The following is a 13,830-nucleotide window of genomic DNA, read 5'->3' as shown; positions in this document are numbered from 1 at the left end:
ATTGATTTAAAAAAATAGAAGAATTTGGTGAGGTAGCAGGACTCAAAATAAACAAAAATAAATCTAAATTATGAACCAAAAATCTTACAAAGAAACAAGAGAAAGAATTAGAATGTAGTACAAAAATACAAAATAACCAAGAAAAAAAAATATTTAGGGATTTGGTTTACTGCAAGATGCTCCTCAATTAAGGAGGACAATTATGATAAATTGCTACAGCAAATCAAAAAAGATTTAGAAGATTGGAAAAATTTACAGATCTCACTTATGGGAAGGATCACCACGATTAAAGTTAATATTTTGCCCAAAATACTATTTCTATTCCAAGTTATACCAGTAAAATTAGAGAAAAACTTTTTTGAAATCTTAAATAAAATAGTTACCAAATTTATATGGCCTAGAAGAAGACCAAGAATTAGACTTAAATTTCTACAAGATACAAAAGATAAAGGAGTAGTAGCACTCCCAGAATGGGAAATATATTATCAAGCCTCTTGTATAACTTGGCTGAAAGAGTGGATTGAGTTAAGGGGAAAAAAGAATACTAGCAATTGAGGGACATGATCTACAAGCAGGATGGCATGCATTCCTTTGGGACGAAAAATATAAAACATAGTTATTTTAGAAGACATATACTAAGGAATGCATTGCTATTAATTTGGTTAAAAATAAAAAAAACAGCACTACACTAAAATACCAATTTGGATCTCACCTATAGAAGCAATAAAACATTCAAATTTAACTGAATGGGATAAGATAATAAGATATAGATATATACTAAAAGAACAAGGAAATTTGAAATCAAAACAGGAATTGGAACATGATCTTAATAGAGAAATTGATTGGTGGACATACATGCAAATTCAGTTGAAATATAAAGAAGACACAAAATTATATGAAGTACAGAACGAACAAAATGAATTGGATAAAATTATACAAGGGACAGAGGAGAAATTAATTAGTAGGATATACAAATTTTTACTGCGATATAAGATGGAAGAAGAAATAGTTAAAGATACAATGATCAAATGGGCAAAAAAAATTAATCATACAATAGAATTGGAGAGTTGGGAAAAATGTGGCAAATAAATACCAAATTAACTATGTCCATGGCATACGAGGAAAACCAGTTGAAGATGTTCTATAGATGGTATCTACCTCCGGCCAGAATTGCGAAGATGTTTCTGACTAAATCTACAGTATGTTGGAAATGTAATAAGAGCTACGGAACATATTACCATCTTTGGTGGACGTGTCCGACTGCAAAAAAATTCTGGCCTAAGATTAAAGAATGGTTAGAAAAAATAACAGAGCGGCCTATGGATGGAAAACCAGAGACGTTCTTATTAGGAATATTTACTGAAAAATACACCAAAGAAATAAAATATTTGATCTTACATATTATTACAGCTGCACATATATCATACGCACAAAATTGGAAAAGGGAAAATATACCAACAGAAGAAGATGGATTAAAAAATCCATCGTGTGCCGTGATGGATAAATTAACAAAAGAGCTCAAAGAAAAGGAAGATACGGAATTTATTTATTATTTATTTATTTATTTATTTATTATTTAAACTTGTATGCCGCCCTATCTTCAAAAGGACTCAGGGCGGCTCACAACAATAAAAACAAGCAAAAACAATATTAAAATACCCGATAGGATTATAAAAGACCATTAAAATCCCCTTTAAAACCCCTTCAGTCCAAACCAGCCAGGCGAAATAACCATGTTTTAAGGTTGTTATATAATATGAAACAAATGGTATAAATGGCTAGAGACTAGAAATAATGGATAATAAAATAGGGGTAAATTTGAAAATGGAAAGAATGAATATGACAATGTATAGAATGTATAAAATTAATATGATTGTCAAGAGGTATAATGGAATTAAAAGAGAATGGGACAAGAAGAAAATGGAATAGTATAAAGGGAAATGGGGGAGAATGTAAATATTAGAAGATGGCCACCACGAAATAGCTGTAAAAAGAGTGTGTATGTGTGTGTGTGTGTATGTTTTGTGTTTGTCATATTGTATAATAATAATAGTACTACTACTACTAATAATAATGAAAAAGAAAATATAATCAAAAAAATATTGTGCAGAAATGGATAGGTTAACATTAAAAATAAAAGAACAAAGACACATAATATTTTTTAACTTGGGATTTGTTTTATCAATGGTTAGATAATAAAGGTAGAAATTAGAAGTTGGAAGAATACTATTCTATACAAGTAAATAATATTATTACTACTATTATTATGTATGTGTAAAAAGACCCAGACAATACACTGTTTACTAAATACTTATATATGTTAAAGAAAAACGTATAAATAAAAATAAATAAAAAACAGACTGGCCGAAGTAATTAAATTGTTCAACCTATTATAATTTTTTTATTTATCTGTTTGTGATATAAATACTCCAAAGATAAAATACGTAATGTTTCCAGGATTATTTTTAAATCTCAAGGTGCATAACTTTCTTTTTTTTTGACAGCTAGGAAATATTTTCATCGTGGACTATGAACTTCTAGATGATGTTGAAGTCAATAAGACAGACCCCTGCACAGCACAGTATTTGGCTGCTCCTATCTGTTTATTGTATAAGAATTTAGAGAATAAAATTCTCCCTATTGCAATTCAGGTAATTTTGGTTTTATCCAATTAAAATAACATTTTGGTTGTTGTTGAAGATATTAACTATTTTATTAAATCTTTCAGATAAATCAAGCTCCTCAACAAAGCAATCCTATTTTCCTTCCATCTGATGCTAAATATGATTGGTTATTAGCCAAAATATGGGTACGTTCTTCTGATTTCCATATACATCAAACTGTGACTCATCTGCTTCGGACTCACTTAATTTCAGAAGTTTTTGCAGTGGCTATGTTCCGACAATTGCCTGCAGTCCATCCTCTCTTTAAGGTGGGTTATTAAAATACTAAAATAAGATACATTATTTTATAATCTATATTATAAGGCCAATTTCATATAGTGGTTAAGGCAGTAGACTGAAAACCAAGAAAAGGGGGGGGGTGTATTATGTTCTTCATAATCCTATATCCGAGCATCTCGAGCATTACAGTGATTGTAGCTTATACCAGTTCATTGAGTTATGATTGAACTAGTAGTCTCAACTAGTCAGTTAGCAACTGTTCAACATTATAAAGGACCTACCTGGGGGTAATTATGACCTGGTTTTGAAATTCCAATGGCATTCAGAAATGCAGCTGCATTTACTGCTGTTTGCAGTGTTCCATGGTCATGTGACCATGTTTTATGATGGTTTTGGGTGAAAACTGGCAGTTGCTTCCCTTTTTTTGGCAAAACCAGCCCATAGCAAAACATGTATTCACTTAACAATGTTCACTAAACAAGGGTGCCACAAAAAAATCATAAAATCAGGTCCGTATACATTCAGCCATATCCACCTAACAACCACAGTGACTCAGAGGTGTATGTGTATTATGTATCTATGAGTCATTCCTGGTTCATGGTGACTGCCTGGACAAATCCCTGTATTTTCTTAGAAGAAGGGTGGCTATGTGTGTGTATATACACACACTGTATATGAGATACCATATTTTTCAGAGTGTAAGACACACTTCCCCCCCCGAAAAGAGGGTGAAAATTTGGGTGTGTCTTATACACCGAATGTAGCCAAAAACGCGAGACACGGAGGAGCCGATGGTCTGTGGCAATCCCTGCAGCCTGGAACAGCTGATTGGGGGTATTCTGGGAGGCCAATCCACCCGCCAATCAGCTGCTCATACTGAATCAGGCTGCAATAATGTGCTGAAGCTGACCTGGCTGTTCACTATTTGCTGCAAGGACGTGTCAGAGTTTGCAGCAGTAATCACATCCAGAAAGCACACAGAAGTAACTAATACAGCAAGATTCAATAACTTCTCTTTATATATAATATAACACATGAAGTAAATATACAATACCAAAAACAGATTTTCCAGCATGGTAGTAAATACAGGCAAAACACAAGCAGAGGAGAGGAGTTTCAGTTTTAGTTTAAGAGCTCAGCAAATCATGCACCTTTAGTACAGAACAGTTGAGCTAAGCCACACCCAGGCTCCTTGCTATCTCCTTCCTTGTGGCTCACACAGCAAATACTGTTTCAATTTCCAAACAGCCCTCAATTCTCTCACACACTGACAGGACGCTAGCCTGATGAATACTGATAGATGCTGGTAGGCAGAGGCAGATTTTTTTTTCTTATTTTCCTCCCCAAAAACTAAGGTGCGTCTTATACTCCAGAGCGTCTTATATTCCGAAAAATACGGGTAAACTGAGTGTCAGGGTTCTGACGGATGCTCTAATTAAATCATGAGTCTCGAGCCAAGCTTCAAAAGAAATCCAGTCGTTTATTAGGAGCTTCATGTCAACACATTCCCAAGTGAAGCCAGCTCTGACCCTACATAATTTACACTACAAAATTATGACCCTGTTTCCCCCCTCCCCCCCAGGGTGTGTCATCAATCACATTCGCCAACGGAGCAATTTCGCAGGTTGTAGAGATCACTCCCCTCCAGCTGCTGTAGGTAACCCTGGGATACAGCCTTGAGAGAGATAAGTGGCAATTTACCCTCAACAAGGGCCACCCAAGATGGACAGGTCATAGCAGAGAGTTCTGACCAAACGTGATCCACTGGAGAAGGAAATGGCAACCCAATCCAGTATCTTTGCCATGAAAATCCCATGGACAGTACCAAAAGGAAAAAAGATACGACACCGGAAGATAAGCCCCTCAGGTCGGAAGCAGTGGTGAAATCTGAATTGGTTTACTACCAGTTTGTTGGCTGCGCATGTGCAGTGCGCACCATGTGCCAAATGCAAGGTGCGTGTGCACAGTGCACACCAGCGAGGGAGGTGATCAGCTGTCGTGCAATCTTTTTTTTAATTTTTAAAAGCATTGCTTTTAAAAGTAAAAAAAGAAAGCCTCTGATGATCGCAATGCTCAGCTGTGATCGTCAGAGGCTTTTTTTTACCTTTTAAAAGCATTTGTTTTACAACCTCTTCAAAGAGGTTGTAAAAAAAATGCTTTTAAAAGGCTCTGACGATCCAAGCCGAGTTGCCTGATCGTCAGAAGCTTTTTTTTACCTTTTAAAAGCGTTTTTTCTACAACCTCTTCGGCCGAAGAGCCTCTGATGCCCACGCAGCTCAGTTGGGCATGGGAGGGGGGGGCAGGGATTTTTGCTACCGGTTCTCCGGTTCTTTTTGCTACTGGGGAAGAGCAGAGGGCTAGTACTAGTAGCGCCAGAAAGAGTGAAGCGACTGGGCCAAACCTGAAAGGACGCTCAGCTGTGGATGCATCTGGTGGTGAAAGGAAAATCCGATACTGTAAAGATTTTTTCTCCATAAGAACGTGGAATGTAAGATCCATGAATCAAGGCAAGCTGGACGTGGTCAAACAAGAGAACTGAACATCAACATCTTAGGAATCAGCAAACTAAAATGGACAGGAATGGGTGAATTTAATTCAGATGACCATCAGGTATACTACTGCGGGCAAGAATTCCTCAGAAGAAATGGAGTAGCCTTCATAATCAATAAAAGAGTAGGAAAAGAAATACTGGGATACAATCCCTAAAATGACAGAATGATCTCAGTTCGAATCCAAGGCAAACCATTCAATATCACAGTAATCCAAATCTATGCCCCAACCACTGGTGCTGAAGAGGATGAAATTGACCGGTTTTATGAAGCCCTACAGCACCTTATAGAATTAATATCAAAAAATGATGTCCTTATCATCATTGGGGATTGGAATGCTAAAGTAGGAAGCCAAAAGATAACTGGAATAACAAGCAAGTTTGGCCTTGAAGTACAAAATGAAGCAGGGCACAGACTGATAGAATTCTGTCAAGATAATACAATGGTCATAGCAAACAATCTTTTCCAACAACCCAAGAGACGACTCTACACATGGACATCACCAGACAGTCAACACAGAAACCAGACTATGTGCCCTGCAGCCAAAGATGGAGAAGCTCTATACAGTCAGTAAAAACAAAACCAGGAGCTGACTGTGGCTCAGATCATGAGCTTCTCATTGCAAAATTTAAGAAAGTAGGGAAAAGCACTAGGCCACTCAGGTATGAACTAAATCATATCCCTGATGAATATACAGTAGAGGTGACAAATAGATTTAAGGAATTAGATCTGATAGACAGAGTGCCTGAAGAACTGTGGACGGAGGTTCACAACATTGTACAAGAGGTAGCAACTAAAACCATCCCAAAGAAAAGGAAATGCAAGAAAGCAAAATGGCTGTTTGAGGAAGCTTTGCAAATAGCTGAGGAAAGAAGGGAAGCGAAAGGCAAGGAAGAAAGAGAAAGATACACCCAATTGAATGCAGAATTCCAGGGAATAGCTAGAAGAGATAAGAATGCCTTCTTAAATGAACAGTGCAAAGAAATAGAAGAAAACAATAGAATAGGAAAGACCAGAGATCTCTTCAAGAAAATTGGAGATATGAAGGGAACATTTCATGCAAAGATGGGCATGATAAAGGACCAAAACTGCAGGGACCTAACAGAGGCAGAAGAGATTAAGAAGAGATGGCAAAATTACACAGAAGAATTATACAAGAACGAGCGTAACATCCCTGATAACCACGATGGGGTGGTCACTGACCTCGAGCAAGACATCCTAGAGTGTGAACTCAAATGGGCCTTAGGAAATCTGAGCAACAACAAAGCTAGTGGAGGTGACAGTATTCCAGCTGAGCTATTCAAAATCTTAAAAGACGATGCAGTAAAAGTGCTATACTCAAATTGCCAGCAGATTTGGAAAACTCAATAGGGGCCACAGGATTGGAAAAGGTTAGTTTACATTCCAATTCCAAAGAAAGGCAATGCCAAAGACTGTTCAAACTATCGCACCACTGCACTCATTTCACATGCTAGTAAGGTTATGCTTAAAATCCTACAAGCTAGGCTCCAGCAATATGTGGATCGAGATCTACCAGAAGTACAGGTAGGATTTCGAAGAGGTAGAAGAACTAGAGATCAAATTGCCCACATACACGGGATCATGGAGAAAGCTAGGGAGTTCCAGAAAAACATCTACTGCTTTATTGACTATGCTAAAACCTTTGATTGTGTGGATCACAACAAATTGTGGCAAGTTCTTAAAGAGATGGGAATACCAGACCATCTTATTTGTCTCTTGAGAAATCTATATGCGGGTCAAGAAGCAACAGGGAGAACTGGACACGGAACCACTTGATTCAAAATTGGGAAAGGAGTCCGGCAAGGCTGTATACTGTTGCCCTGCCTATTTAACTTATATGCAGAGCACATCATGAGAAAGGCGGGACTAGATGAATCAAAAGTTGGAATTAAGATTGCCGGGAGAAATATCAACAACCTCAGATATGCAGATGATACCACTCTAATGGCAGAAAGTGAAGAGGAACTAAAGAGCCTCTTGATGCTGGTGAAGAAGGAGAGTGCAACTCAACATTAAGAAAACTAAGGTCATGGCATCCGTCCCTCTCAGTTCCTGGCAAATAGATGGGGAAGAAATGTTGGTACTGACAGATTTTATTTTCCTGGACTCCAATATCACCACAGATGGAGACTGCAGCCAAGAAATTAAAAGAGGCTTGCTCCTGGGGAGGAAAGCTATGGCAAATCTAGACAGCATACTAAAAAGCAGAGACATCACCCTGCCAACGAAAGTGCATATAGTCAAGGCTATGGTTTTCCCAGTTGCATTGTATGGCTGTGAAACTTGGACCATAAAAAATGCTGAGTGCCAAAGAATTAAGGCCTTTGAACTATGGTGCTGGAGAAGACTCCTGCAAGTCCCTTGGACTGCAAGGCAATCAAACCGATCAGTCCTAGAGGAGATCAACCCTGACTGCTCTTTAGAAGGCCAGATCCTGAAGATGAAATTCAAATACTTTGGCCACCTAATGAGAAGGAAGGACTCACTGGAAAAGAGCCTAATGCTGGGAAAGATTGAGGGCAAAAGAAGAATGGGATGACAGAGAATGAGGAGGCTGGATGGAGACACTGAAGCAATAGGTGTGAGTTTAAATGGACTCCAGAGGATGGTAGAGGACAGAAAGGCCTGAAGGAACATTGTCCATGGGGTCGCGATGGGTCAGACACGACTTTGCAACTAACAACAACAACAGACCTTCTCACCCACCTGGAATGGCCGTTGTGGGGCTCGGTGTTTGTCTGCCTGTTTCTTATAGGTTTGTGCTGCTTTAGCTAGCTCTTTCTTGACATTCTCCTAGGTTGCTGTCAACGTTGGCATCCAGTCAGTCAAGCTGACTGAGGAGTGGGGGGGGGGATCCCTTGGATATTCAGGCATTGGGACGAAGTCCATGCCGCTCACTACTTTGAATGGAGTTAGTCCCGTGCTACTGTGAACAGCATTATTGTACGCAACCTCAGCGAAAGGCAGGAGGTCTGCCCAATTGGATTGCTGATAGTTCACGTAACACCTCAGGTACTGTTCTACCATGGCATTCAGTCTTTCTGCCCACCCTCCATGAAAAGTACTTGGATGAAAAGCCAAGCTAAGGCCTTGGGATGACCCTCCCTTCAGAACTTAGCCATGAACTGGACCCCTCTGTCTGAGATAATTCTCCATGGCACTTCATGCAGGTGGTAGACAGTCCAGATCACCGTGTTCCCTCCACTTTTTGGCAACTCCACTATAAAGTCCATTGCGATTTCCTCCCATGGCCTTGTTGGTTCTCCCACTAGGCTGCGGAGTGGGTCAGAAGTGGGATGATCCAGCTTGTCTGGCCAATCACTGAGTCGGATAATCTTGGCCACGCCTCCTTAGGCCTCCATTACTTCCAGTTTATTCGACTCAGTGGTTCTGACCAGACGCTTCGCTGAGTCTCTCACTTCTGACGATTTGAGTTCGTGATTCCACTGTTTGGGGCTTGCTGGCAAAGTTTGCAGTTTCGGCTGGAAACGCTGCCTCAACACTTCGGCTGCCTCCGTTGCCTCCAAAACACCTGAGGGACGTGAATTGCTTCTACTTTTCAGCCCCCTACGTTTTTTTCTTTAGCGCTGTGTGTGCGGGCCATTCCAGTTTCGGCTGGAAATGCCGCCGCGCTCTGCTGGGAGCCGCCGCCTCAGCACTCATCAGCTGAGAGACGCAGAGAAAGTGAAGGTGCGCCGCGGAACACAGCGCGCTCCTTTCCGGCTGTCTTTGACACCGTCGCCCTTCCCAGCGCTCAGGGAAGGCGACGATTACAGCGGAATGACTCTTTGCTTGGTGTGGGAGGTTGTTTCAGCTTCCCCGCCATTTTTCCACCGCAATCAGTTTCTGCCGTCGCCATTTCTGCCACCGCCATTTCTAACGCCTCCGATTTGGACGCTGCCCTTTCTGTCCTCGTCGCTGGAGCAACGATCCTTTGAGCCCAAGTTTTAAGTACCGGCACAAACGGTGAGCGATTCGCTGACCTTTATTGTGAATTCGGGGCCTTATTTGCCAATGTGCTGTTTGTTTCTGTCGCAAGCATAATTAGTGCAGACTAGCTTGCAATTGATTGGCGGCCATTAATGACAAGCCCTGGTTCTCCTACGCAGGGCAGCCATTTTATCCTCATGACAGGGCAGAATGCCTTCTGTCATATCGTGTGAGTTATGGTGGCCATTTTGCTGGACTGGTTTTTCTGCCCAGCAACTAATTTAAGGCTCTCTGTTGGGCTCCCTGCCTGTTGCCTAATGCTATCAGCGTTGCAAGGATATTGAGGCTATTGTCATGCACCTTTAATAATAATAATAATAATAATAATAATAATAATAATAATAATAATAATAATAATAATAATAATAATAATAATATACACTAATTAATAATAATCTTGTTCCATTTCCGCACAGATCTTCTACCATGGCTGAATCTTCTGGCAAGTCCGATTCGGGCCGGAAGGCTTCTTCAAAATCAGGCCATTCCAAAAAATCTCACCAGCATGGCTCTGATAGGCCTGTCCAAGCACTTAGTGCTAAGCCAACTCTGGACAAGGGAGTAGATCAGGGTGCTTCGGATGAGGTTGATTTAACTAGAGCCCTATCACCAGAGGGACAGGACAATATATCCTCAGATTCCCCTGGTCCTTCAGATAGACAACAGGGGGATCCCTTTGATTGCACCATCTCTACTCAGGATCCTCCAGCAACTAAGCCACCTAAGTCAGACCTAGAGAACCTTCCAGAATCTGTTCAGCTGTTAATTGCCAGGGCCATATCTCATGGCATTCAGGCCGGTATCAGGGAGCACTGTTCTGCTTCCCTGGTCTCAGAAAGCCTCCGCTCGAGGATATCTCGGGGTTCCCCTGATGCCAGTCTCACTGGGTCTCCTGACCATTCCCCAGCCAGGTCTAGGGGCAGTGTAGATGTTGAACTGGGGGATGAAAATCAGAGAGAAGTGGCTCTCTCTGATGATGAATCACCTGCTCCAGATGTGCCGGCATTTACGGGGTTATTTCCTCAGGGACTGTTTAAATCACTTCTTCACAAGGCCAAGATAACTTCAGGTCTTCTAGATCCCATTTCAGAGGTTGCAGCCCCTTCCGCATCCACTCCTCAGGGCATTTTTTCTGAACCGGTCGCGGAACAAGTCTTTGTTCCCGCGCCAAAACTCTTTACTGATGTGGTTCGTAAACAATGGACTAATCCAACTTCTCTCCCTACTCCCAGTGGATACGACCGCCGAAACTACAACATGGATCCTTCCTTGACCAACCTTCTACAAGTGCCTTTTGTCGACGGTCCGGTAGCGGCACTGTCTTCCTCATCTCATTTTCTCTCGGGACGCTTCGGAGGGACTCAAGCCGGAGGACCGTAAGTTTGAGTCATCTTTCAAGAAAACTCACCAAGCCTCAGCATGGGCGATCCAGGCAGCCACGGCGGCCTCGTTCTTTTCCTGGTCATCATTGCTATGGCTCCAACAATTACAATCCCGCTTGCCAGTGCACGATATCAGAGTCCACCAGGACTTAAATAAGATAATTGCTGCAACTCAATTTGCTTCAGATGCCACCCTAAATGCGGCCAAATATGCTTCACGGGCTATGGCTTCCTCTATTACCTCCCGACGTCTATTATGGCTGAGACCTTGGGCCGCTGACCTTAAGGCCAAATGGCGCCTGGCATCCACTCCGTATTCGGGGTCTAAATTATTTGGCGATCCCCTTGAACCATTATTAGTGGAGGATAGAGATAAAAGGAAGGTCTTACCTTCTATCACTAGAAGGGCTGATAGTCGAGCTACTCCCTACTACCGTAGGCAAACGGCTCGCAATGTTCCACAGGAGGGTACCAGTCAGAGGGCTTACTCTCAGGGATCCTTTCGTTCCCAGGACAGGGGTTCCTTTTGGGATAGACCCAAATCTTTCGCTCCACCGAAACGGCCCTTTCGTGGGGCTGGCGGATGCCAGTTCCGCCGCTAAAAATGACTCGCCCTTGACAGCGCCCATTGGGGGAAGGCTGAGCCTGTTTCTCTCCGAATGGGCTCGCAGTACAACCGACCAATGGGTTCTTCATACAATAGAATTCGTCCTCCCGTTGGAGTTCCGCTCCAGCCCCCCAAGCCACTTCGTACCTTGCCCTGTCTCCAATTCCCCCAGCAAGTGTTGTCTCATGTAGCTTGCCATTCAACACCTCCTGGAGATCAACGGGGTGGAAGAAGTTCCACGCAATCAATGGAGACAGGGATTTTACTCGATTCTTTTCGTGGTACCGAAGCGCTCTGGGAGCTGGAGGACGATTCTAAACCTAAAATCCCTGAACACTCACTTAGTGTACCGCAAATTCAAAATGAGTACACTGAAATCTATACTAGAGGGGATAAGGCCCGGGGACTTCCTAGCCTCAATCGATCTCTCCGAAGCGTACCTTCATATTCCCATAGCGCCGGTTCACCGGTGGTACCTTTGGTTCAGCTACGCGGGGCGCCATCTACAATACCGTGCCCTTCCGTTTGGGCTGGCATCTGCACCGCGCAGCTTCACCAAGATCCTGGCAGCCCTTATAGCCCACCTAAGATCTGTCCCTGTCCGGATTCAGGCTTATCTGGACGATATTTTAATACAAGCTTCGTCCCTCCAGAAAGCCAGAGCCGACGTGCTTCTCATGTTGCAGATATTGCAGGATCACGGGTTCCTAGTCAACAGACCCAAGAGTCAGTTGGACCCTCAAACTCGCCTGACTCATCTAGGGGCGATCATAGACACTCAGGTAGGACAGGTATTCCTTTCAACTGAAAGGAAAGACAGTCTCAGGTCCCTGATTCGCAATCTCTTACGAGACCCAACTGTTTCCAAGCTAGACCTATCGCGCCTTCTGGGGAAACTAGTGTCCTGCGCAGGTATTGTACCCTGGGCTCAGCTACACGCCCGCAGCCTTCAATGGCTGTTACTCCCACATCAACGAAAAATGACAGCAGCCTCCCAGTCCAGGATCAGGGTACCCCTCTCGGTGCGCCGATCCTTGCACTGGTGGCTATCCCTGGCCCTGGACAAAGGGTGCGTCTTCTTGGACGTACAACCTCTGATTATGACTACCGACGCCAGCCTAACTGGATGGGGCGCGCACCTGGGTCCCCAGGTGGCTCAAGGGCATTGGTCTCTGACGGAACAGCGGTCCAGTATCAATCTGCTGGAACTCAGAGCCATTCGCCTGGCCCTTCAGACCTTTCATCAAACTGTCCAGGGACATCATCTATTAGTTCTTACAGACAACATGTCAGCAAAAGCCCACATAAATCGCCAAGGGGGAACAAGGTCCAGGACCTTGATGCAGGAGGCTCTTCTTTTGGGGAGATGGGCAAATCCCACCTACTTTCTCTCTGGGTGGATCACATCGCAGGGAAAGACAACCTCCGGGCAGACTATCTAAGCCGCACCACAATAGATGCATCGGAGTGGCGTCTCAACCCCGAGCTATTCCAAGACCTTTGCCTTCGATTCGGTCGACCACAGGTGGATCTGTTTGCATCCCCGGAGAACACGCAGTTACAACGGTTCTTCACGCATTACCCATCGCCGGGGACGGAGAACACGAATGCGCTCCACTGCCCCTGGCCGCGAGAACTTCTTTATGCATTCCCGCCACTTCCACTAATCCCACTGGTACGTCGCAAGATCATTGCCGAGGAGGCGGACGTCGTCTTCGTCGCCCCTTATTGGCCAAGAAGACCGTGGTTCTCCGACCTCGTGGCCCTCTCGACGACGCGTCCCTGGTGATTCCCTCTGGAGAAGGTGTCCCTCAGCCAGGGTGCAATCGCCCATCCAGAGCCCCAGTGGCTGAATCTAACCGCTTGGCTCTTGAGGAGCTCCTCCTGAGGGAGGCGCAGTACTCTGAGGACGTCATCCGGGTGATGCAGGCTGACAAAAAGGAGTCCACCATCAGACTCTACAACATCACATGGAAGGTATTTATCTCGTGGTGCTCTGCGCACAAAATTAATCCATTGTCAGCTTCTGTCCCACAGGTGCTGGAGTTTCTCCATGATGGCTATCGCAAGGGACTGGCACACAATACTCTCAAGCGCCATGTTGCAGCCCTCGCCACGGTGTTGTTGCCCAGGGATGGCATGCCTCTGTCTCATCACCTTTCCATCCGGAGGTTTCTGCGTGGGGTCCGAAACCTTCGACCACCTGTAGTCCACCGATACCCCACGTGGGACTTGCTGCACGTATTGAAGGCTTTGACTGGGCCACCATTTGAACCTCTCCGTACTTCCACCCTTAGGTTCCTTACCATTAAAGTGGCCTTTCTGGTGGCCGTAACTTCAGCTCGCCGCATTTCAGAACTAGCAGCCCTATCAGTCAG

The 13,830-nt window shown here is 43.6% G+C and overlaps 1 protein-coding gene across 5 annotated transcripts in view; it reads left to right on the top strand.

Moving 5' to 3' along the window:
- Positions 1-13,830, top strand: part of ALOX5 (arachidonate 5-lipoxygenase) — a 207,141-nt gene that overhangs the window by 113,676 nt on the left and 79,635 nt on the right. For 4 of the 5 annotated variants that reach the window (XM_034409894.3, XM_034409897.2, XM_060690182.2 and 1 more), the window contains 3 exons: positions 2,505-2,651; positions 2,729-2,932; positions 10,696-10,839. In XM_034409894.3, coding sequence (XP_034265785.1) covers positions 2,505-2,651; positions 2,729-2,932; positions 10,696-10,839 — 495 coding nt within the window. The remainder of the gene's footprint in view (positions 1-2,504; positions 2,652-2,728; positions 2,933-10,695; positions 10,840-13,830) is intronic. The other variant, XM_034409895.3, reaches the window with a different exon arrangement.

This window comes from Pantherophis guttatus, chromosome 3 (assembly GCF_059756535.1).
Source record: "Pantherophis guttatus breed Tessera chromosome 3, ASM5975653v1, whole genome shotgun sequence".
NCBI classification, from domain to species: domain Eukaryota; kingdom Metazoa; phylum Chordata; class Lepidosauria; order Squamata; family Colubridae; genus Pantherophis; species Pantherophis guttatus.
Note: the sequence above shows the minus strand (reverse complement) of the source record. Positions and strands in the feature narration are given on the sequence as shown.